The sequence below is a fragment of the Balearica regulorum genome, chromosome 1 (assembly GCF_011004875.1).
Source record: "Balearica regulorum gibbericeps isolate bBalReg1 chromosome 1, bBalReg1.pri, whole genome shotgun sequence".
NCBI lineage: Eukaryota > Metazoa > Chordata > Aves > Gruiformes > Gruidae > Balearica > Balearica regulorum.
This window is the reverse complement of record NC_046184.1, coordinates 125282414-125308652: the sequence shown is the minus strand read 5'-3', so window position 1 is coordinate 125308652 and position 26239 is coordinate 125282414. Positions and strand designations below refer to the sequence as shown.

Sequence of the window (26239 nt, the reverse complement as noted above, 5' to 3'; positions counted from 1 at the left end):
TATCTACAAGACTTATAGGATCTCTCCTTCAAATAAAGATGCTATAAAGAGAGTCACATGATCTTCCTATTACAGATGAATGAATTTACATTTCTGACAGTAATCATTATAAAAGACTTGAAAGATTTTATAAAAAACAGTATTTCTCTTAATTTCATATAGCTAGAACAAAGAAACCATCACAAAGGATGAAGTTTAAAGTGAGGATTTAGAAAAACAAATGTCTCATTTTGCTTCTTGATTAGATTAAACACTGGAAATGAACATAGCAAGCATACAGTATCCTTTTATTAAAATCTGCAAGTTTGTTTCACACTCACTGAGGAAGTGTGTTGATCAATTCTCTTCTCATCCTAAAAAACCCAAAGGATTTCCTAATCACATACCTCACATTATGTAAACAACAATACTACCCATATTTCTCTAAAGCACAGGCATATAAACTCTATAAACTAGTATTGTTTCAAAGTAGGAATCTAATCTGCTGGAATGCTTTTACCAATATGCACCTATATCACTCATGAAGTCCTCACGCATCATAGAAACTGCCTGTACAAGGAAAACACAGCATGACTGAAAGACTAGTAGGGAAAGGAAAGGAAATTATCTGGCTCATGAAAAAAATTGTGAGATTGATTATTTAAAAAAAAAAAGTCAGTTCACATGAGGTCATTACATTGATAATATGCCTTCTTCCTTTATGTCTGGCTGAAGTAGGGCTTGTGTCTTTTCCAGTTGACTTTTGGGTTTTGTTTTGGGTGGGGCTTTTTTTCTCCTCTTTTGGTGCTTTCTTCCATACTGATAAGCAGTCTCCAAGGGAAAAGTCTTACAAGTATTTAAGCAAGAGACCTTCTTTCCTTCTCAAGTGCTGAAACAGTCTACAAACTTTGGTTTTAAAAAAATTCAAAAAAAGATCCATGATGGATTGAACACATATTGACTACACTGAAGTTAAAAGACTGGGCTGACTACTCCAAGATTATGGTGGTTCTTTTCTCAGGGTGAACAATCCCAAGTACAAACATTGGATATAAGCTATTGATTGAAGTGCCAACTTCACTGTCCTGCGTAGTCTGAAGCCCAGTCAACCACAAAAACTGTCACGGGGGGGGGGTGGGGGGGTGGAATTATAAGAGTGGAAAACAAATGTGCCATAAAGCCCACAGTAGTGAGAATTAGGCATATTGATCAAATCAAAACTTTGAACTTGCAAAATGCATCTTACCCACTTTTAGTTTTTAAAGTGATCATCTGAAATGATGAATCAATAACAGACATAATTTTTAAGTTGTCAGAATGTAATAAAATTATCAGGTTCTTTTTTAACAGTAAAAATAATTTAGCTAATTGCCTGCATCTGTATGATTATATGAAAAACTGAGTGGTCAAGACACTAATTTAGACTTCTCTCCCTCCTCTCAGCCCATCAACATTTACATTAAGCATATAATTCTAATACTTAAATTTAAATAGAAGCCACATTTTATTTTTCCAACTATTTCTTAGAATTGAAAGTATTATATATTCACTTTAATACTATGAATACTTGTTGTTGGCCTATACTGGTATTTTGAAGAAATTCTATGAGGGCAAAGTACAAATTTGTGATAAAATTTAGATAAGATTGTCATTTATTAGTAAGACTACTGATCATATTGATTCATTATTCCACAAAGCGAAAAGGAAATAAACATTTTCTTTTTTCTTCAGGTTATATAAATCACTTCTGTGCTAGAAATTTGTCATTTTGAGTCATGATTTCTAACAATCTCATATACATATGTACATTTCTCTTTATTCTACTTGTTCTTAAACTAAATATATTTAGAAATGTTTAATATGAATTTACTTCCATCACAGGATTTAAAGAAGGTCTCTCAGATTCCTTTGATGTCTTAAAAGATCTCAAAAGTAAGACTTAAACTAAAGACCTACAGAGAAAAGAAAAGAAATGAAAGAAAAAAAAAAAAGATAAAACCTAATAAATTGGAGTTGCTTTTACCACACAATATGCATTTAATTGGCTAAGCCTCCTTCAGTGCTCCTAAGATGTTTAAACATTACACAAACATCATGCCAGGAAGACACTCGGTGCTTAAGTCTCACCTCAAATAAACAGTGAATACATATTAAAAACTGATATGAGTAAAGCTAGTGGATTCAAGTGTTGCCAATGTGTAGGTCTATATGACTATAAGGATCAGACAGGAGACTAAGGAGAACCACAAATTATTTCTAAGAAAAGCAGAGAAGAATCAATTAAGATAGCAATTTCTTGCTGCAGGCAAGCAGCCTGTAACTTTGGCCATTAACAAACTCTGACAGGCCAGAAGGGTGCAGTTCTACACATAAAAGCAAACAGAAGCAAATGGACTAAATTACCACCAGTTCTCTCAGATGAGACCAGGGCCAGTCAGAGGCATTTTAAAGGAGTTTTTAAGTATAGCTAGACTTCCTAGTTTTGACAGAGAAAGAATAGGGGGGAAAAAAAAAAAAAAAGAGTATGAATGACATACTATTTTTCTACACTTTTCAGATGAACTGCTGTAAGTACTGGGGTCTGCATGATAAGGTCTGGAAACACTAATGAAGGAGTAGAAATAAAAATTAGTTTTGGTAAACTAATTTTTATATAAGTCAAATAACTACTAAAAAAACCCAACATATTTTCCCAGCACATCATAATTATGTATAGAAAGTTCAGCTTTACACCTATTTAAAAATGCAAATCAAAATTTTGAAATTTTTCAAGTTTCCAAGGAATTTACAAATTATACAAGTATCAATCAAATTTCAGTTAAGTAGTAATTCTCTGCAATCACAATACAAGCAAAAACATCACTACGAACATAAGTACCCACCTTCTGCTTAAGTCCCTAGTTTACCTACCAACTGCTTTAACTCTACAGAAGGGAACAGCCACAGTCACCGCGCGTGGCCGAGGAGCAACGATGTGTTTTGCAGATCCAACAGAAGTTGCAGATGCAAGGCTTGGTCGTGTCAATGGCAAGTCAGCCAGAGGAGTATTAACTGGAAGAGTGAAGTCATATGCTGCCACCTAAAGGACAATAATATCATTGTGATCACTTTCTCAAAGAAATTGTGGCTGTTTCTTGAACTGAGTGGTATTACTATTTCAGAAGAATTACTGAAATTAACTTAGGACCTGATCATGATATTAATAGGATAGCTGTTTATTGGCACCCAGTATCAGTTGTTTATAGTTGTTTATTGGCACCCTTAAGTAATCAGTGACCAGCCCTTTTTCCCCCCACCGAGGAAAAACACTGTATGCCCAAAAGTACCAGGGTTATCAGCACAGCTGCAGACAAGGCTTCTGGTAAATCACTGTGTTGGGTTCTTCTCTGACAGCTCTACTGAGTGAAAAAAGATTGGAGCAGTGGCCCAAATGCATAAGCACAAGCAAAGAGGGAGCAAACAAAGCTACCTAAGTTAAGAAAGCCTTTCTCAAATGCTGAAAAGGTCAGCTGTTGTGGTATACCTCAGAAAAGAAAAAACAAAGAAAAAAACCCTCTTAAAACCTTTGTCATTGAATGCCACTGAGTTCCTGGAGGCCAAATTCCAGTAATTTGATCCTAGTTTTCTCTCTGCCATCACATCCCCAAATAAGTGGGGTTTAGAATTTAAAAGATAGCATGTTTTATACAAAATCCTCTTTTTTGACAGACTGTGCACTTGAGAGGCCAAATTTATTTCACAGTGCACTTTCAAGGAGGCATTTCTTGCCTCTTGCTCTGTCTTTCCAAGGATCAACATACCACAGTAGGATGTTCTCCAGACAAAAGGTATGGATAACTCTGGCCTATAAAGTCTGTATGCTGCTTAAAATTTGCAGTAAAGCCAGCTATATAAAGAAGTTACAAATCATTTAAAAGCTTTCAAAAAACTGCATAAAATAATGCATCATGCTTCACTTTCACATACGCGGTAGTGAGCAGAATATATAAATGACAGGAACAAAAAAAAAAAAAAAAGTAATGTCCTAAGCCAGGACATGAGACACATATCCATCTGTAATAGAGCCAACACACAGCTTAGATAATGAGAAGCAAGTATGCAGCACTTAACAGTGTTTGGAGTTCCGCAGGTACATAACACACAATTACAAACTCCCAGTGAGTGAGATGAGTGCTGAGCCTTGTGGAACTTTTTGGGTATTTGTGCTTAGCAAGAGGAGAGCACGGAATGAGAGGAAGTTTTTCTAGTGAGATCACCACAGTCCCTTGATAGATATTGATACTTCAAATCCAATAATGTTTAGATTTTATAACATAGAACTGGCTTTTCAAAATTAACATGATGAATGTCATTTAAGATTTTTTAGTAACTAATGCTCGAGGTGTATCATAAACAGAGATTGAGTAAAAATTCACTGATTTGATTTACATACTCTTCTATTTTTAGTATCTCAAGTCACCCAGCTATAAGATTTCATCAACTTACATCTTCAAAATATGCTCTTGTGGCGTAAAACCACATAATTAAAAACTAGACTGAAAAGGATCTTTTCTTCATAGTGTGAGAAGTTTCTTTCACTTCAAAGTATGTGTGAAATACATGATTTCAAGTCACTAAGAGCAGTGGCTCCTTAAAGGTTTAGAGAAACAACTGATCATCTTTTCTTATAGTTCAAAGTAATAAGCATTGCACATCAAGGCTGTGAAATCCATCCAAAAAAAAATGAACAATGAAAAACCAAAAAAACCCTGCACTTTTTAAAAACTTTTTCCAAAAACATAAGAGAAGTTTGATAGACTAGAGCTGAATACATCATTGTTTGGTAACCCTGCTAGCTGTTAAATACATAGGTAAGCGAGACCTGTGAAGTGAATCAATACTAGTGAGAGGAAAAGAAAAAAAAAAAAAAAAATGTACAGGACTCTCTGGGTCAAGCATCTTGTACAACAGTAACAACACAGACAGAATCCAAAAATTCTGTCACACTCCTTCAGCTGTATGAGAAGTTTGTTATATTGGGGGTAGCATACCCAGCACACATCTTCAGAAGTGTAATATGCAAAATGCTTCATAAATAACCAACTTCTCTCCCAAGCACTACGGGTAACTGTAAGAACAGAGGGATGATGACTGCACATCTCGGTGCACATCTCAGGTTCGGAGATTCCTCCCAGCCTTGGCAGCTCCCTATAGCCAGCAGGTACTTCTCTACATTGACAATTCTAACACTTGAAACACCAGTGCCAAGAATTGCAGTAAAAAAGTAAGCTAGCAAATCCTTCCATGCCTAGCACATATGACATATATAACAATATAATGACACTAAATTTTTAAAGTTTGGTAAGATTAAAATGCTTAGTCTATTATAGATATCATTACATCATTGACTATGCAAAAGACTGCAGTCTAGCACTGCAATTGTTCTACATCAATGCTGTTATGTTTAGTATGGTTAGGTTGGACAACAAAAGGTAGAATCCCTTTATCCCTCTCCCAAAACAGCTACTCAAAATTTGTTTTTCACCCCCACTATCAGGAAACAAAACCAAAGCTGGCAAACAAAACTAAATATGTGCAAGACACTCACTTAATTCACTACATGTAGGACATGATGTTCACTGAAAACCTACATTTGCTCTGAAGTACAATGGTGCAAATTCAGAGCCAACATAACTCACAGAAATATATTTACGTAATTGAGAACAAAACATAGACCTATTGTTTCATTCATACGTATCTTTGCCTCATTAACTGCATATTAACTAACCAGTACTACAAATTAAAAATTCTTTTAAAATTCTATATACCTAGAAATCATATTATAATTCATACACATACATACACACATATATTACTGAAACAGAATTAAAACAATTTCATTTTTTAGGACTTCACTTTGAAAGTAGAATCATTATATTTCCTTTTCCATATATTTGAAGAAAAAAATATGATTTGTTTTCAATCTCTAAAACTCTATAATGGAAAATTCTCTCTTGCAAGATTAAACACTCAAAAAAATTAATGACAATATTTAAAAGCAACTGCAAGTCCAGGAATAGTATAAGGATTTTTTTTGTTTAATAATCTATGAATACTTTACAGCTACTCATCTACTAAGATATTTTTCTGAAGCTGCATTTAACTTCATAAACCAGAGAATACAGGGAGGGGCAGGAAGCAAGCAGCCTAGAGAGAGTTCTTTCACAAACACTTCAGGTTGTTTATATCATTATAAGAAATATTTTTCCAGCCCTGATTTACACTGATTATGCATGTTAATTGGAAAGGCGGCATCATCTACAAAATGGTAGTGTTAGCAATTACAATACTTCAAAAGAAGCTTTAAAAAGACAAGTCATGTGAGACAAAGGAGCTTTTCGCTACACATTCACACAGAACACCTCCAGAGGATGCCAGAAAAGGGTATGTTTGTTATCTTCTGGTGGCAGCCTACACAATTCTTTAAATAAAACAGATATTTCTGCAAACTTTTATTTGAGGGCATTTTAAAACACCTTCCAATTTTTTTAGCTAGAATTACTAAACAAATACAAGTTGTTGATTTTGAGAAATCTGTCTGATCAAGAAAGCTCTGCTACCAAAGCTCATTTGGTTCAATACGAAGTACATATTAGCTCTAAGCCCAACACCGGAGAGTGAACATAGCTGAATGGCTTCCTGCCTCAGGCCTAAATACTTGGTATACTGAAAAAAACAAAAGGGAGAACAACTACTCCAGCACCCATGACAATTAAAACAGTATTTTATATGAAATTCATGCACAATAATCAAACTCAAGCACAGTGTCAGGTGGGGGGGGGAACTGAGCGTAGAAAAAAAAATTATTTTCAAAAAACACTTTCAAAGCAGTTACTTCATTTCTATCTTTACTTAGTAATGCAATAATATATTTTATGTTTTATAAAATATATTTGCTAATTATTATTGTAGTACAGCACATATTCTCAAGACTGAATAAAAATTTTGCTGTCAAATCCAGGAATCATATACTTTATTTAGCACAAAGAATATGTGATATCTCCCTAAAATTACAGTACTTGCTTTCACAATAGAACTTCACAGGGAATTGCAAGTAAGCCAATTTATGACTTAAAATTAAGTTAAAACATCTGTAAAGGATAATATGCTTGTACTTACCATACAATAACATGCAGACTGTTTAAATATCTTGAAGCATTAAAAGTCATTGAATTTTTCTGTAAAGGCTGATTTTAAAGTTTCTTTTTTTATAACACTAACAACATATGGATTCAACAGTGATACAAGGAGAGAAAATACAATGTACATTAAAAAAACCAGTTTGATTCAAATTTAAACCTAACCGCAAAACCAAAGGTTTATGTCCTGCAACTGTATACGATATGCATTCTTAACCTCACCTCACATTTAACATGAGCTTTTCCTTAAAACATACTTAAGTCTTTCATGCAGCCAAAATTCCCCAGCTTTATATCACAGATAAGCAGCTTTCCACAATGAAAAATGTAACTAGTGTTCAAAGCTATCATTCAAAACACTGAAATAAAACTAAATCTTTCCCCTGTATACGGTCAGAGATGATGCACCAGCAATACCCTGTAATTCCACAGCTGCAGATTTTCCACAGAATTCATTTCTTACCCCATGAATTCTGTTCTTTCATTTAAAAATAAAAAAAAAGTCATCAAAAATGCCAAAAAAAACCCAAAACAAAATCACCTGTCACTTCTATACAAAAAAGCTTAAGCAATAAGCTCTGACAGGTGTGACTTGCTCTATTTATCTCAATCAAAGGCGCTCCTAGGCTGCATTATTACACAGCTGTGTATTTTGTCTTTTTTCCAAGATGCTGGAATTTGTTATTTTCCAGCAGAGTGACAAAAAACAACAAAACCCAACAATTTTTTTTTAAAAAAAAAGGTCATTTGGAAGCAGTACACTCCTGCACCTTGTTTTGCAGGCTTTCCTTACCAGACCATGCATGACACTGCTGCTAGCAGATGGATCATACTGCCTGGAGAAACACAGTAACAGTTGAAGAAGGAAGATGAGCAAATATTTAAGATTACCACATTCTGCCTGTTTCCCTGGCACAAAACCAAAGGAATGACGTGTTCTTCACTGTTACCCGGACAGGTAGCTTGCAGAAAGCGAGTCATGATCAGAAAAGCCATGCTTTTATGATTCTTGGACAGTGTGACTTAAAACTCAGTTCAAAACCAATCACTGTTAGCTATCCATAATATTATTAGTAATAATTCTTAGGCCTATGCCTAGATAGGGATGAGGGAACTACAGCAGATATTTGGCCAGATAATTGGGGGGAGGTAGGGTGTTGGATGTTTGGGTTTTTTGTTGTTGTTTAATTACCAGAATTTTTTTTTCTATTCAGCTCCAAAATGAGAACCCTACCTAGCCCAGAAGACATTAAGCTGGAAAAACTTCCTTATGCTGCAGTGAAAAAAACTAAAATGTAACTGATGTGTCTCTCAAATAAAATTCTATCAAAACAGAAAAGAATACAGCCTGTATACAAATATGACATTAAGAAGTATTTACTAGCTTACTTATTTATACATATTTTTGCATATTGCTTTCACTTACAGCTGACTCTCACAGCCAACAAACACCAAGGTTAAACTCTCTTCAGTAAGGCAGAGAGCCCCATCACCTCTAACACCTTCTAAGACAGTGGAATAACAGGAAGGCACAGCCAGGCCATGTCTGAGCAGCATTCTAGCCTTATCTATAATGCATCAACTTCATTTTACCACTTAGAATATTGGGAGACTTACGTCAAAATTTTTTAGATATTATTTTATAAGCATGCCAATATACTTCATCTCTAAGAGGATCTTTTGATGTCACTCATTTAAACATACTAAGTTTTAGTGAGAATTGTAGGTGCTACTCAGAGTTTGTGTGTATTTACTTTGTTGATCTGAAGCTTTTTGGGGCAGAAGGAAAGCTATTGCCAAGTTGATTTTTAGCAGGAGAATTCAAGATTGCATTCTAAACTAAATTACTTGAAACCTCCCATTAATAATTCAGGCAGTTTTAATAAAATTTTAAAGCGTATTAAAATAATTTCATGCTTTTGTGATTTTTTTTATCAATACTTCTGAATTTTTATTTTTTCCTTAGTTCTAGTATGTGCTTTCTTAGCAGTAACATCAATATACTGGAGTTTTGTTGGTTTATAGGGTAGTGTCAGTAATGACTACAACAACAGCAGGAAATTTTAGTAGAACCAGAAGGCAGACAGAAAAGAATGTGACTTAATGGGATACAGAAGGTTTGTAGCAGCTGGGAGGTAAGCTGGGTAAGAGCAGTTGTCCAGAAAATGGTGATGAGATCAGTGACACAGCTGTTTGAGTACAGAGGCAGGAAATAGTGCTTGCAACTGTGAAACCTGAATAGAGGGAGCTCAATTTATAGAGAAGATTAGAGTTTTTTCAAGACTGGAAAGTCAGCAAAGAGAAGGAGGAAATCTAGTGAGGAAAGGGGGAAATCTAGATGAGGTAGAATGATACAGAACTTGGATCCAATGGGGAATGTTTTAAGAATCAGTAACTACTGAGAGTTTCTGACCACAATAAGAAATGCTGGTACCTGGACCACTTTCTTAACAGAACTATGCTTTTTATTAGTATTTTACTTTGCAGGAGTTAAATTAAAGCTACAGCATCCTGGGGGGTACACATACTTCCAGATGCTTCCTTTAATCATGCCATAGCAGGAAACACATTTAGTTTTCCAAGTTAACTTCATTTAAGGTTAGTCAGTGCTATTGCTGCCAGCTATCAGTGCTGCACCAACTCTCAGTGATGCTAACTTGTGACCAGCAGCGGGTTGTCAGTTGTAAGTGTATTTGGGGGTGCCTTGCCTAGCAATAAGTGAGCTGCCCCCTGATAGGCAGGCAGCAACACACTTGGAGCAGAAGGGAAGCGCTGGTTGTACAGTGAGCTTACCCAGCACCCAGGGCAAAGGGAGACAGAAAGGCTGTGAGCACGTGCAGAGGAGGGGAAACTGAAATAAAGACATTTCATTAAAGCAGCACTTATTATGTTAGGTTATGAGGTATAAAGCGTCCCAGGAAAACTTCTTTTTTGAAGTTCTTTACTCCCTTACTTCTGAAGGAAGTTGTTGTGTTTGCCAAAAATTATTCTCAAGACTGGAAAAGCAGAGACCCAGAGTTTGAAAAATTAAAAAAGGATAACATCTGGAAACTGTATAGAGAAATCTGTAATCAATAGATGCAATATATTTTACTTTTTTTTATTTATTTTTTTTTTTAATAAGAGCAGTCACAAACCAAATCCGGTCAAACATAAGAATTTTTTATTTCCCCAAATTTATATCATAATTAAAGCAGACTGCCAACTGGTATAACCTTGTTTTCAGTTAAGTTACCATACCTCCAGTATCAAATGACAGTTGGAGATACTCATCAATAACGAACGGTAATACTGAACAGTAGTTCAGATGACAAGTGAAATTAAACATAACCATCTGCTATTTCAGCAGCCTTCAGAAATATTAATTTATTTAATCACTTGAATTTACAGCAGTGTCAGTGGCAACATTTCTACTCTTAATCCGTCCTGCAACTTGACAAGGAAAAAAAATAATAGTAATAGAGCTCAATAATAAGTAATAGAGCTCAATTGTAACAACGGGAAAGGGAGAACTGGGAGGCAAATAAAATCCCTCTTTTGATAGTTGGGGCGGGGGACATTTAGGATTTTAGAGAGTTGATATTTCACCAGTCTGTAAGGGAGACAACTGACCTTCCACTACACTCTTTTCCACTACAGTGGAGAATAAAGGATCACTTTGTACAGCAGCACTATCACCAGAGAAATCCAATGCCATAAGCAAGAACAGAGCTGTCAGATTTCAGGTTATGGCTTGCAGGAATATGTATGTGTTTTAGATCTTATATGCAATTGTGTGCTTTTAGCTACTGAGATTAGAGAAAAAAATAAATGAAAACTGCATCTAGGGTGTAGATTAGAAATACCTCTGTTAAACACTTGACAAGACTTAAGTAAAATTGTTTTATGAAAATAAATTGAAATTTAGGCCTTGGAAGTTAAACTATTGATACCTGTCAAATCCTACACATAATACACACCTTTGTATCATCCATAGAACAATATTTCTAGATTCTATTTTAGTATTTCTATACTCTATTTATCATCGAAAAAAATTAACTAGCTTAACTAAGCTCAAGTATTAGTGATACCACCATTACGTTGTTCCCATCTAATCCACAAACAGAGCAAACTCCTCAAAAGTAAGTACCTTTTATTCCAAAGTAATCAGATTATACAAAATAAAAAATAGAAAAGAATGAAAACTTGGGAGATTTGGAAAGTTCTTACAGTTCTTTTTAAGCTGAAAACTGTTCTTTAACAGAATGCTGTTACAACAGGTTGCTTTTGTAAATTAAATATGCATCTCAGAGGACTTCACTGGTAAAATAAAAATCAAAACTAATTAAGTTTCGAAGCTTGGCTGTAAGAGCAGCAATAATATATACCTACTCATTTAAAGATCAATCAATCTTTTCCCCATTTTTGTTTTACATGGCGCTCCACTATTTTATCTACTTCTTTTTATTTATAAAGGAAGCTAGCCTTTCCATATTCCAGTTTCATCATTTTAAGCCAAAAATCGATATTCCTTTGTATGTATTATTGTTCAACTAGTTTAAATTTCACACTTAGCAAGAGACAGAAACTAAAAAGTTCTATTATAATTATAAAGAGCCTCAACATTGGCCTTAGTGGGGCCAGAATTTCATCTCTGGAGCAACAACATGCTGTTAGAATATGATTTTATGATGCGTAAATGTGATTGTCTGACAGATGACTTGTCCCTTTGGGACAGAGTGAAACATTTCTGGTGATGTTTGTCCAACCACTTCTTAAGAGTCTTCAATAATGGAGATATCTTCTCAGGTAATTTATTCCAATATTTGACTCTTGTTGCCACAACGAGTTTTTACATCTAAACTAATCCACCCAGCATAATTTAAACCCACTACTCATTATCTACCTACTGCAGTGAAGAAGAATATATAAATTATATTCCACAGAATATTGGACATTAGTTCCATTTTTTACACAGTTTGTACTTCCTGGACTTCTGGTCATTTCCATTGCTTTCTTTTGTACTTTCTTTCCTAGGAAAATTGTCTCACTTCTTTCTTAAAGTGTGGCATCCCAAATGGGAAGTGTTCCAATTGAAGCACTGATTAGAATCATTATTTTACTTGTCTGCCTCTACTCTTCATTCTTGTTTAACTACAATACCATATGCATAGATTACTCCAACAGCATTATCTGGTTTTGCATTTCTGTTATTGACCCTTCCTATCCAAATGAAAATGTCAATGTTTTTCCTTACTGAGCTTCTCTCCAGTTTGACAATAGGTCACTGGTGATATTCTGTGTGTACAATTTTGCAAACAACCACATACTTTCCTAAGACTGTATCCAGTCTGACTACCTTGCTTATGAGAATATTGCATCAGACAGCATCAACATACTTAAAGATATGACATCTACTGGCTGGATGGCCACACTCAAAGAGTTGTGGTCAACGGCTCAATGTCCAAGTGGAGAACAGTGACGAGTGGCGTTCCTCAGGGGTCGGTACTGGGACCAGCACTGTTCAACATCTTTGTCGGTGACATGGACAATGGGATCGAGTGCACCCTCAGCAAGTTTGCCGACAACACCAAGCTGTGTGGTGTGGTCGACACGCTGGAGGGAAGGGATGCCATGCAGAGGGACCTTGACAGGCTGGAGAGGTGGGCCCATGTAAACCACATGAAGTTCAACAAGGCCAGGTGCAAGGTCCTGCACGTGGGTCGGCACAACCCAAGCATAACTACAGGCTGGGCGAGGAATGGATTGAAAGCAGCCCCGAGGAGAAGGACTTGGGGGTATTGATTGATGAGAAGCTCAACATGAGCTGGCAGTGTGCGCTTGCAGCCCAGAAAAAAGCCAACCATGTGCTGGGCTGCATCAAAAGAAGTGTGACCAGCAGGTCGAGGGAGGTGATTCTGCCCCTCTACTCCGCTCTTGAGAGACCCCACTTGTAGTACTGCATCCAGCTCTTGGGGGCCCCAGTACAAGAAAGACATGGAGCTGTTGAATAGAGTCCAGAGGAGGGCCACAAAGCTGATCAGAGGGCTGGAGCACCTCTCCTGTGAGGACAGGCTGAGAGAGTTGGGGTTGTTCAGCCTGGAGAAGAGAAGGCTCTGGGGAGACCTTATTGCAGCTTTCCAGTACCTGAAGGGGGGCTACAGGAAAGATGGTGAAGGACTGTTTATGAGGGAGTGTAATGACAGGACGAGGGGTAATGGGTTTAAGCTGAAGGAGGGTAGATTTAGATCAGATGTTAGAAAGAAATTCTTTACTGTGAGGGTGATGAGGCACTGAAACAGGTTGCCCAGAGAGGTTGTGGATGCCCCATCGCTGGAAGTGTTCAAGGCCAGGTTGGATGGGGCTTTGGGCAACCTGGTCTAGTGGAGGGTGCTCCCACCCGGGCAGGGGGATTGGAACTAAATGATCTTTGAGGTCCCTTCCAACCCAAACTGTTCTACGATTCTACTGTTTCTCCACTAACCTGAAAGCCTGCTATGCTATAGGAGAAAATTAATTTGGTTTGAAATAACTAATTTTTTATGAATTTATTGACTCATGTTCTGTCAGGAACACCATCAGATATTTCACAATAACTTCTATGTGTACACAGAATCTAAGCTGACAGTAGTAAGAGGAAGAAAATCACAGTGTTACCAGACACAGGCTGCAATATGCAAATATCATTTGAACAATGCTTTGAACAAAGGAATTCCCTTTTATTCAAAAACTAGAGTGCTGGGAAGGGGTGGGAAAGTGAAAAAAGAATATTGTTGACCCTTCCAAAATGCATTATCTCTGATAATTTATTTTTTTAAGGTAAAAATGCAGCTAATGCAACAGGTTTACTTGCTGTAGAAGTGGTCCCCAGCTGTTTGTTCTGAAGCTGGTTCATAATATAAAGGCTAAGTTTTCTTTCAGTTCATTGTTCTCCAAATATGTGGAAACCCCAAACCCTCCATTTCCAAAGCATTGTTCAATAAGCTTAGATTTAAAATTTGCTATAGCAGTCTCTATTAACACCTACTGCCAATAAAATGTTATTTTCCTGATGTAAAACTACACCATAAAGTCTCATATCTTCAATTCATTTCCCTCAAATAGTTCAATCAGAAAGCAACTTTGCCACTTTGTCACTTTTTATGTCACATAAAACTCCTCTACTTTCGCAGTCCCTTGGTCATCTGAGAGTTAAAGAACAAATAGCTGCAAAAAGAAAATGGCTGCCAGTTTGTTGAATGATTTAATGAATGCATGGTAAGACATTTCAATTTAAGTTTATGCTTTTCCATTTTTAAGTCATTGAGACAGTGTGTTTTCTTTGTGTATACAAACATTTAAGGAAAGCAGCAAAAATTATATAAAGATTATTTCAGAACTTTTTTCATAAGAATTGAATTGCTACAATAAAACTATTGCACACACTAAAATATTCATCTAAAATATCTACATTCTTTCTCCATAGAAATATCACAGAGCATGATTTTAATTTAGCATAATCAACACTGCCCCATAAACCTACCTCTTTTGGCATGAAGGACAACAAGCACTGCAAAGCTGACTTTCCCTTTAAGTTCACCGAATACAGATAAGGATTCAAAGAACAGCAGTCAACCACTGTCAAACAAAATTCAGAATCAAATTACAGATGTTATTACACTATCAACTTTATAGCAGTTGCAGTGCTTCAGAGTGATTTCCAACATATGGTTCCTGAATATCTGATTGGTAAATATTTCTTACAAAGTTACAAATGAATAGAATATTTCTCATAAGGATTCTGGAGGTAATTTTGAGAAGCGTTAATCACCAGCAACGTTCATGGAAGTTATTGATTTGGGAGAACACAGTATTTCAGAAAAAAAAACCCACTGTCATTTATGCTTGAATAAAAGCATTGGCAAAAAAAGTTAACTAAATAATGAAAACTAATACCACAGGGAGAAAAACAGTTAGCTGAAACTGTTTTTCTAAATGGCTTTTTAGACATAATCTACACTACAGAAGTTTACCAGTAAGGCTTGCTTCATTTTTCAGACTTTCATGTCCAATTTTAAGGCACTAGCAGAAGCATGGGTTTCCAAAAAACAAGGTAACATTCCTCTGAGATCAGTATTCATCCTGGAACACCAGGATCAGCACTCATCCAGTATTCACCATTTGAACACTACTGGACCTGACTGGATGTCACATTACTTGCTTCAAGCACAAACTCTGATCTAGAAATCATGTGCAATGAGTCAGTTCCCATGGTGGTTAGTTGCCTGTTGTAGATAGTCTTACAGGTCTCTTCCAAGTTAAGATGACTGACTAGGAGCCCTTGCCTTCCTGTTGAAGTCCACCACGTGGTAAGAAAACCCTTCTGTTATTACCAAATAATTTTTGTCATCATTCACGTATAGTTCTACATAAAGATACAACTAAATTTTATAACACTGTCTTGCAAAAGAAAGAGTCCTGATTTCCTGAGCTCGCAAAGACAAAAGGCCACATAAGCATAGATGTAAAATTCTCTCATGAAGAAAGATGTTGGAACAGCAAAGGAGATGCCAGGATTGAAATAGAAAAGGTATGAGCAACAATGAGTGAAGGATAAGGATCTGCACTATTTCTATCAAGAATCAAAGAATAACAATCTAATTCTACATATTGTCCCAATGACATTCTGAGTTGGGCATCATGCAGATCAGAGGTCCTGTGGCGAACCTGCAGACACCACTAGGAAAAAGAGAAGTCCAGACCTGAAGGGCAAACATTGTCAAAACAGTGGGTAAAGGTCCATAAATAGAAAATTAGTATACTTGTTTGGCTTTGGTTGGTTGGTTTTTAAATTGTTGGGTTGGGGTTTTTTTATTATTTTACCTGGTGAAAGGGTATCCAAACTTCATTTTTTAACATGCCTTAGCAACTGGGGGGGGCAAGGAAAAAAAAGTCTACAGGCAACCTGACATTTTCCAAATGCTTATTTTGGCAAATGTCATTTTACAGGCAAACCAAAATGTGTCCTCTTAATTTATATTAAGCAGCACTTTCAAAATAATTGTTTTACGTTTTCTTAAATCAGAAAATTTGTATGCCAGAAATAGTTTGTCAGATTTTCTCTTAGCATTATCTATACTTTATTTAATTCTGATACAGTAAAAGCAAATACCTGAATGGTCATTAGCATTCAATTTAAAATCCTTATATTTAGAAAAATCAAACTCCACTCTGGTACACGCCTGTCCTTTGTTCTGCAGCAAAAAGGGAATCGATTTTGTAGAACCAACATAAATACCGCCAAAGTCAAATAGTTCCTGTAAGTTTAAAAGAAAAAAAAAATTGGGTCAAAGCAGTGTGAAGTCAAGCTTACAAGTCAACAGAATGTGAAAAATATAATTGTTCAAAGATTCACAATTTATAACACAACAAAGGTCTTGGGTAATCAATTGTCTTGTGCAACCCTTATCTTTAAAATCTTTCCAGGACATAAAATGCAACAGTTTAGTATTCAATACATAAGTCCAGTTACACTATCATCAGGAAAGTTTTCATTATTCAATAAACAGATCAGTGGATTCCTTTTCCCTTATTGCATTATTTTTCCTATAACTACCTTAAATACATCCTCTCCCTTTTAACATACTTTTTCCAGATTGTCAAGTTCAAAAGCTAAAGCTATCAGCTATCATTTAGTACAACTGTTCTACGTACTTTTAGTTTTTAATTTCTCTTCCTAAGTTCTTCTCTTTGATAATTTTCTCAGAAAGTTAGTGTAGGAAACAATGAAAGCTATGAAGTAGGGATGAGCCACTTTGATGTCTAGATAAAGCAAAACACCATCAGTCTTACCAATTGCTATTATTTCTTCATACTTACCACGTTGATGTTTATTTCAGGGATCTCTACAAATCCACCAATCCTAAGCACTAGTACTCCTGAATTTCGCACTGATACCTAAGTGAACGGACGACAGTGTGATTGTCAACATGGTCATGTTAACATAATTATCTCACCAAATCTGTCATAATTACATGAAAAAAAAAGGTTTTTTAAAGAAACACAACAAAAACAACCAACTTACCCAAAGATACAGACTGGAGAGAGACATTCAGCATCATTTGTAATAAAAATATGAAAATAACTCTGCCCTCATAATGTATTTTTGTTATGAAAATGTAAAGAGGTAAAGAAAATGTCTTCATTTTCTAGAACATATATACACAGATTTCAGTGAGATGCGGCTTCAAAGAAGAACCAATCACGCCTCTGTGGCATACCATATCTGGGATAGTCATAGTTGTTAATCAAAAAAACAAACAAAAAACCCCACACACCATACCAACACATCAACAGGGTTTTAGGAAAGACTAGCCTTCTGCAGACAAAAATAATGTTGCAGGAGGCTGTATCACTAGAATGAACAGTTTTCCCCAACAGGACAAAGCTGATTGGATGAGTTAGATCTGTTCAGGAGCTGTTAGGATTGGAAAGTATAGCACAACAAAATTACTTGACAGAGGTGCTGGTACAAAGTAGATACTATTGTTCTGAGCAGTACGAAATGTTTGTGGTGGGTTGACCCTGGCTAGAGGCCAGGTGCCCACAAAAGCCACTCTACCACTCCCCCTCCTTAACTAGACAAGGGAGAAAAGGTATAACAAAATGCTTGTGGGTTGAGGTAAGGACAAGGAGATATCACTCGCCAAGGCTTGTGGGTTGGACATAAGGACAGGGAGAGATCACTCACCAGTTATGATCACGGGCAAAACAGACTGAACTGAGAGAGAAATTCAGCTAATTTATTACCAAGCAGAACTGAGTTGAGCAATGAGAAATAAAACCAAATCATAAAAACACCTTCCCTCACCCCTCCCTTCTTCCTGGGCTCAACTTAACTCCTGGTTTCTACCTCCTTGCCCCTCAATGGCACAGGGGGACAGGGAATGGGTGTTGTGGTCAGTTCATCACACGTTGTCTCTGTCTTCTTCATCCTCAGGGGGAGGACTCCTCTCATCGATCCCCTGCTCCAACATGGAGTCCCTCTCATGGGAGACAGTCCTCCATGAACTTCTCTAATGTGAGTCCTTCCCACAGGCTGCAGTTCTTCACAAACTGCTCCAGCATGGGTCCCTTCAATGGGATGCAAACCTTCAGGAGCAGACTGCTCCAGCGTGGGGTCCCCCACGGGGTCACAAGTCCTGCCAGCAAACCTGCTCCAGCCTGGGCTCCTCTCTCCACGGGGCCACAGGTCCTGCCAGGAGCTTGCTCCAGCGCAGGTTTCCCACAGGCCACAGCCTCCTTCAGGTGCCTCCACCTGCTCCGGCATGGGGTCCTCCACGGGCTGCAGGTGGAATCTCTACACCCCCTCATCCTCCCTCCATGGGCTGCAGGGGGACAGCCTGCTTCACCATGGTCTTCACCACGGGTTGCAGGGGGATCTCTGCTCCGGCGCCTGGAGCACCTCCTGCCCCTCCTTCTGCACTGACCTTGGTGTCTGCAAAGTTTCTCACATCTTCTCACTCCTCTCTGGCTACAAAAACCTCTCTGAGGTTGGTTTTTTTCCTTCTTAAATATGTTATCACAGAGGCGGGTCCGTCTTGGAGCTGGCTGGCATTGGCTCTATCAGACAAAGGGGAAGCTTCTAGCAGCTTCTCGCAGAAGCCATCCCTGTAGCCCCCTCACTACCAAAACCTTGCCATGCAAACCCAATACACTGTTTTAGAACTGGAAAAAAGAAATGGATACTAGGTTTAGTGAGCATAATGTAGGCGGCAACAGAAGATAGAGAATCCAGGATTGGAGTCAGAAGAGGTAGCAAAGATCAGCCCCATGATAGCATCCTTTTTCCCATTCTCATTTATCTGACCAAGGAAAAGTTCAGGAAGCAGGCATACAGAAAACAAAATAGGGTTAGATGTTTATTGTACTTCTATTATCAAATCAAATCTACTAGTAAATCCATCTCTGAGATGACCACAAAAAGAAGTCAAGAACTTAAAGACACTGCAGTATTAAAGTCCTGCTCCTCTACAGATCATAAAAAACGCAGATATGTCTATATGATCTGAAGACAATTACATGTTAGTTTCAACAGCTTGCCAATGGTATAATAAGAATCTGCTCAAACTGTGAGGCTGTTTTGATACTTCAGAGCAGGACTATGATCAAAATAACAGGTTATAGCAGCCATCAACTGCTGTTAAGAATTTTTTTTTTCTTAAAAAGCATTAGAACACTGGAACTAAAATCCAAAAGATGATTAAATGTACTCACATCTCCACACATAAACACACAACATAACACTCAAAAGACACATTCTTCCAGTTTTGAATACCTCCACTCTTGTATCAAAACTCATTTTTACATTCGGAGTGAAACAGATTTTGAGATCAGCATGGCCTCCCACAGGTACAACTCCTTCAGAAGGGGTGATCATCATTCCAGGCAGCGGGTTTGAATCAAGAACCTTCAAATACAAACATGAAACATTAATAATACTGAAAAAGGTGGTATGTCATGAAGATTTTATATTCTTACAAGGAGAACCTTCATAATATATAATGGTAACTTGGACATAGAATTTTGGGGCAAAAATACAGGTAAACAAAATAAAGTAACAGATTCCTAAATGTGATGGCTGTCAGTTTCTATTATGAAATTTTTGCACACCAGTTGGAAATGTCACATTCTGGTTTTTGAGTTGTTTTCATTAAGTTATTAAGGCTTATTATCTAGTGATAGCATTTTTTCAGTGACAAATTCATCACTTCCTTTTCGATATTCACAAAACGGATCCTAATACTGTAGGGTTCAGTAATGATACTAGGAGCAGATATTCAGTTTACCCACAATTAGTAAGGACAAAATAGAATTTGTTCTCTTCTAATGTACTCTAAATAGATAAATTTTAAAGTATAGCTAAACAAGTGTTAATGACCAAGACGAATCAGCCATCTCTTGGTTTAAGAGTAATCATGGAGGCTTAAAAGGCTGGGTAAGTTTGTCTTATAGATTATGCTTATTTTATTCTTTCAGGTCCATCCTCCAAGAGTGTAGTAATGATACGTGTTATTACAATACTCAGTTGATAAACAGAGAAATATAGTACAAATCAAAATAAATTAATCAAGCTTCTTCGTACCATAATAGTTCTTCTAGCTTCTTAGTTCCATAATGTAGTAACAAAAATTTTGAGGATTTTAATGAAAATTATTTTGCTTCACTAAATAACTACAGGAAATTATTCTGTGATCAGGAGAACTAACAAGATTAGGTTTCCTACGAATTCATCTATTATGTCTTCACCCACTCTGGCATCCATCTCATCTCTTGTCCAATTCATAACACAGCCTATCTTCCTCTCAGATGTTAGTCTAGCAAGGTAATCGTATTTGCTATGACTGGTCTGGGTCTACTGGACAGCCGGTATGAATAGGATGACTAACCAGTTTCCTCTGTTTCTCAAAATATAAAAACATGCAAGCTGTAACTGCTTTTTCATAGGGTACACTAGTATAGGATTCACCATAGGTTATCATGAAACTTCCACAACCTTTTAGACCACTAACACTTTGCTTGTCTAACAGTCCATCTATCCATCAATCCAAATTTGACAGAGGGACAGAATTCCTATTCACCTAAGTCTTCTTTCTTCAGAAAGCCAGACAAAAACTTAAGTAGATGTGTATCTAGTAACCAAGAATACAAACCTGTAACATGATCTGATAAAATTAACTCCCTTCTTCACCCCACCCCAAGAAATGAAATATACCAAAAATAATTTTAGCTTACTTGGAAGTATGCATGATTGGAACCTATGTTTTGAAGAATGGCTGTCTTACAAGTAGATAAACCCATTGGACTATGACTGAAGGGTATCCTTTGTTCCATAAACTGAACTTTAGTAGTACCAAGCTATAAAAAAGAAGAGGAAAATAAGCAAACTAAATAGCATATTACTAAGTACAAATAAATAATTCAGCCTAATTTTCTTTTCATTACATAATGAGCTAATATCCTTGTGGAAATGGATAAATTAGAAATATTCAAATAGATAAACACGGTTTAAATGTGAGACAAGATTTACTCAATGCATTGAACTTATTTAGATTCAAAGTGAACAGATACAACCCCAGAGATATTTCTGGGCTAATTTCAAGACAAATAAAAATATTTTAATTAAATTTCATTTAACAGCAGAAGCACCATGATTTTTTTTATCCTAAATGTGTGATCAGGACAAGATACTTCAGAGATTTTAATAGCAGTAGAAATGCTAATATTCTAATTTACATACATCCTGGTTTACATATGGCAATTTCCAAGACTTCAAAAGAGGAGGAAGAAAAGAAAAAAAGCTACTGGGGAAAAAAAATAAAAGAGAAAACAGGCACATCAAAAGGAAGGAAAAAGCTTTCTTGGCTCCCAAAATGGAAGGTCTAAAGCATGGAGCCAGTAGAATACAGTAAAAAAAAAGAGACTGTCTCCTTCACACTTCCTTGCATGTAACATAAGATAACAAATGATCAATCATCTAAGCTGAATGTCATTGTTTAGAATATCCAGAACATTGCTCTTCAAATTATCAAATACCATGTTCAAATAACAGCACAAAGTTGCATTGCAGCCTGTTCTTATCCTGAAGATCTGAAAGATACCTTCCCACACACCTTTATTTTTATCCCTTTAATACATATCTAAAGAATTATCATACCACCTGTCAACCTTTGTTTGGCTAAACTAAACCACCCAAGAAGAACAATTACCACTTAATCTATAAGGACCACAAAGCTGTGGTGTCAAAGGAAGTATATCATCGAAAGCAAGAAAAGGGTCAGTTGTCTTTGTCTTGCCTTCTCCATCATGTTTTTGGAACAATGTTCTTTTGTTAGGCATGTCAAATAGAAGCCATATGAAATTAAAATGTTTTTTTAACACATGATACTAGAAATATATTTAAGAAATTACTTCTTTAAAAAACCCACACATTTTGCTTCTCTAAATCTGCTGTATGAATTGTTACCTTTGCAAAACATTTCAACTTAATTGTGTTTCCTTTACGCACACACAAGTTGAATTCTCCTGCTTCTGGAGAGTTGAATCCTGGATGCCAAACAACTTCACACTCCAGATCTCTATAAGCCTCTACAAAGCCTAAATAAATGTGCATAATTTAAACATTATGGCATACACATGCACAATTATGAAATTATACTGTATAATTAGAAACAACATAAGCACATTAAAGTGAAATGACCTTCTATTACTGAAGACTAAGCCTGTATTTCCAAGGTGTTGAACAGTATGCTGAATTAAGTAAAATTAGTTTCTGAATTCTCATGACAATTGTGTAATCTGTTTATTAATATCCTGCAGTAAAACACACTCAAAGTTCACTGGTAATTTTTAGCCATGAACTACTCAAATAGTCTACATTTAAGAAAATAAAAGAACAGACTACCCTTCTTGTAGAATAACAACTTTGGGAAAGACCATATACTTTTTCTTGCTTGCAGCTGAGTCTGAACTCGTATCAGCAGAAATTTCTTTTCTCAAGAATCAGAGCACACCAAGCTCCTGATCCAACCAAGTCTTGTTTGAACTGTGTAATGCCAATTCAGTTAGCAGTTAATTCTTTAATAACAGAGCTCCAACATACTCCTGCAGAACACTATCTTCCAAAGGAAAGAAGGTAAAAGCTAATGACTCACACACTTCTAACAAATATTGATCCATAATGCAAGTGGAAACTAATCCCAGACTGAATTCCATTTGTGTCGCTCAGACTGTCTACATCAACTTCTTAGCAGCTTCATTCATACAGTGCTGTTGGAAAATTTCCTATCCTGATATTGGTAACTGCCATTAAATAGCTGCCTCGCTTTTGAAATATCAGCAATCCGCACTGAGAAAAAAGGTTACATAAGTGCTGCTAGCTGGATGTAGAAACAACAAACTGGACTGAGATGCACTCAGGGAATGCTGCTATGGTATTAACACTCTGATCTGATACTATTTTTTGGGATACAGTGATTTTGCACCAAATCTAAAAAAAGATACAGTTTATAGCACAATCTGAATGTTTGTCTTTCTTACATTATTGACATTTAAGATGCGTGCACACACACTGTACTTGCATAGTATACCTTTGGCTGGTTGTATAGAAAATGCAGTTCCTCTTTCTGTAATTATAGGTTTCCAAGTAAACTCAGCAGGATGGTTTCTGGGATTGTATACCCTGACAGTTGTTCTAAATTCTGTCTCTGCTAGGTAGCCAGGAATGGGATTTAAAATCACTTCCCTTGCAGACAGCTCAAGTTCAACAGACACTGCTTTTGCAACTACCAGCACATGCCCAAGGTGTTGGTTGTTTATTGTGTAAGTGAAAGATCTGTAACATAAAAATATGTATTTCTCAATATTTTTATGTATTTATCATGTTGCAAAGTAAGATTTATGTAAAATATAATCATTAGCAAGAAAATACTTAACAAAATAATTGAGTGTGAACACACAGTTAAGACTGATAAGAGAAAACAATTTGTAATTGTTTTGCATACAACTTAAATCATGTCCAAAGTGAAGTTCATCCCAAAGGATGATTAACCTCATACAGTCATTTTAACAGCATTAGTGAAGTGAGAGTTCCATGTGCATACCAGAAGGCTATAAAACAGTTTGCCTATACATTTACCCATGAGGTGCATCAAAAGGTCTGAGCATAGATGTAGCGATGCAACAATATGCCGGAAAAAGCACAGTATTTTCCATAAAATTTCTCCTAACAAATACATTGTACTAGCAAACTTTTTCCCTGATATACAAGCCACATGATTTTTCTTTTTTATTCTACTACTGCAGAGAAAATATGTAAATCAAGACAAATGTAAGAAGCCTTACCTTTTAAACATTCCAAGAGTACTTGTCTCAAATACAACAGGAATATGGGTCTTTGTAAGAGGAGGCACCACCTGAGACAATGGACTCGTCTGCTGTAATTCATCAATTTCAATCTCAATTTGTATCCATATATGAACTAACAAGTTATTGATGATGTGCAGTTTTCTGGCTGTTGTAGAATACACACAAACATCACCAAAATCCATAGTAGAAGGACCTGGAATATATAAGAAATAAGATCTTCAACATTAAAAAGTAAAAGTTAATGTAAGGAAGTGTAACTACTAAAATATTATTATTAAAACATTTTAGTTCCTCAAATTACACAATTAGTCAGCTAGAACAATCCTGTAGCAGAACAAATTCACACTAAAATTTGGAATTAAATACCATCCATGTTCTGTGAATGTTTTCAGTAGTACAACTCAAAAGCCAGAGCTAACTTTTATTTCTTAATACTGTCTGTTAGCCAGCTATTAAAATAGGAAAAGCAATGTGCTAATTACTAAAGGCATTATTAATAATCATAAATACTTCTTTTTATTAATCAGATATTTAAATGGCTAGACAACCAGCAATTCACTGAGAATTTATATACTTAACCTGTTTATTTGCTCACTGATGTGTGACCATTTGGTTTAATAATGCACGTAATTTGATGGTGACAGAATTATCTCACTACTTTATTTACTGCTATCACCAGTTTTTATTCTGGTCTGCAATCTTTAGTGCTCATGGCACTAATCAAACACCTTACAAAACTCTAAGTACTTATTGTATTAATATGTTTATCTTATTCTACTTTTCCCAAAATGTAACAGTATACCCAGCTATACTATTCAAATTCTGGCTTCCCTGAAAACAAAAAATGCCCAGAAAGTACTGAAAATTTTCACTTTGCTGCTAAATAATTTTATTGAAGAAAAAATGAGCTTAAAATAGACCACTTTTAGTACCAAGTGTTATTAATAGAAGAGTCTCTCACTGACTTTAGAAGGTGTTACTCCCTATCACAGAGCATTCCACTGAAATTACTTTGAAGGAGGACCCTAAAGAAGTTTGACTTTTTTGGGGTATCACTGCTCACTGTTAATTCCTAGAAACATTCTGAACACTCCCATGAATCTTTCTGATATTAATGTTGGTCCAGATACTATCCAATAACAAAGCAAAAGGGTATGAGCAACCCTCATACTACGCTGTATTGATTTCACTATAATATGCGGTAGTGTGAGCAGTCTCCTTTTACATGTTCATACCTAATCACATCTCAGTATTTTCTGAAGAGTACAAAGCTTTAGTTAAACACTACTGTAGATATCAGGCTGCCACCAAATAAAACCATTTTCTATTTAAGGTGAACAATTATGAACATAAATTGTGTTACTATAAATAAATGCTTTTATAACAACTATGTGCATTTAGTAACCAAATTTAAAGTCTTACCAATGAATATTTGATGAAGCTGCTTGGATGTCAATGTTAAACTACAGTCTTCTTTCTCTTGGGTAGAAGATGGCATAGCACTAAGCCCATTCCAAATCTGTGATAAACACAAGACATCTTCTCAGAGCAAGATCAAAATTCTTATGTTTTTTTAATATGGTAAAGACATTATGCTTATATTACTACTCAAGCATTGAACTTACTTCTTTGATTGAAGATTTAGAACCAATTGCTGCCAATTTTCGACTAGTTAATAGGCAATTCTCATCTAAAGGAAGCATTTTGAACTGTAGCTTCTCCTTGTGAAAATCTGTGATTGAGATCTTTGGTGACATAAGACCTTCAGCTGGTTTAAGGCCTATGTTCACAGAATTATTATAAATATAAAACGGCCTATAGGGGAGGGGAAAAAAAAGAATATGGAAATCTGGACATTTGAGCATTATATGTTCTGCACATTAAATTAGTTAAGATTTTTAAACACAGATAATACCTTAAGTAGGAATATTTCATTATTTAAAAAAAAGCTCAAGTACAGAAAGTGCCTTGAAAAGCCTTTTATTGTATTGTTTAGGCAAGGATTAACATCTATTGCATGTTTCTGGCAATTTCTTAGCTAAATAGGTCACAAGAGTTATGGCTACCAAAATATAAATATTACATCATGTCTAAAATACCTCTTAAAGAACAAGTAAGTTGTAAAGTTAAGCACTTAAATTTAGCAAATACCAAGATTACAAAGGATCCTTTAATTGCATATGTCTGAACTGGATCAC

At 36.1% G+C, this 26239-nt stretch overlaps 1 protein-coding gene across 1 annotated transcript in view; it reads right to left on the bottom strand.

Moving 5' to 3' along the window:
• Window positions 1-26239, bottom strand: part of CFAP47 (cilia and flagella associated protein 47) — a 360776-nt gene that overhangs the window by 313117 nt on the left and 21420 nt on the right. The window contains exons 12-22 of the mRNA XM_075774464.1: window positions 25667-25856; window positions 25464-25560; window positions 24018-24234; window positions 23264-23508; window positions 22141-22271; window positions 20910-21032; window positions 19453-19584; window positions 16995-17072; window positions 16288-16432; window positions 14659-14753; window positions 2890-3058 (exon numbers count right to left, since the gene is read on the bottom strand). Coding sequence (XP_075630579.1) covers window positions 2890-3058; window positions 14659-14753; window positions 16288-16432; window positions 16995-17072; window positions 19453-19584; window positions 20910-21032; window positions 22141-22271; window positions 23264-23508; window positions 24018-24234; window positions 25464-25560; window positions 25667-25856 — 1622 coding nt within the window. The remainder of the gene's footprint in view (window positions 1-2889; window positions 3059-14658; window positions 14754-16287; window positions 16433-16994; window positions 17073-19452; window positions 19585-20909; window positions 21033-22140; window positions 22272-23263; window positions 23509-24017; window positions 24235-25463; window positions 25561-25666; window positions 25857-26239) is intronic.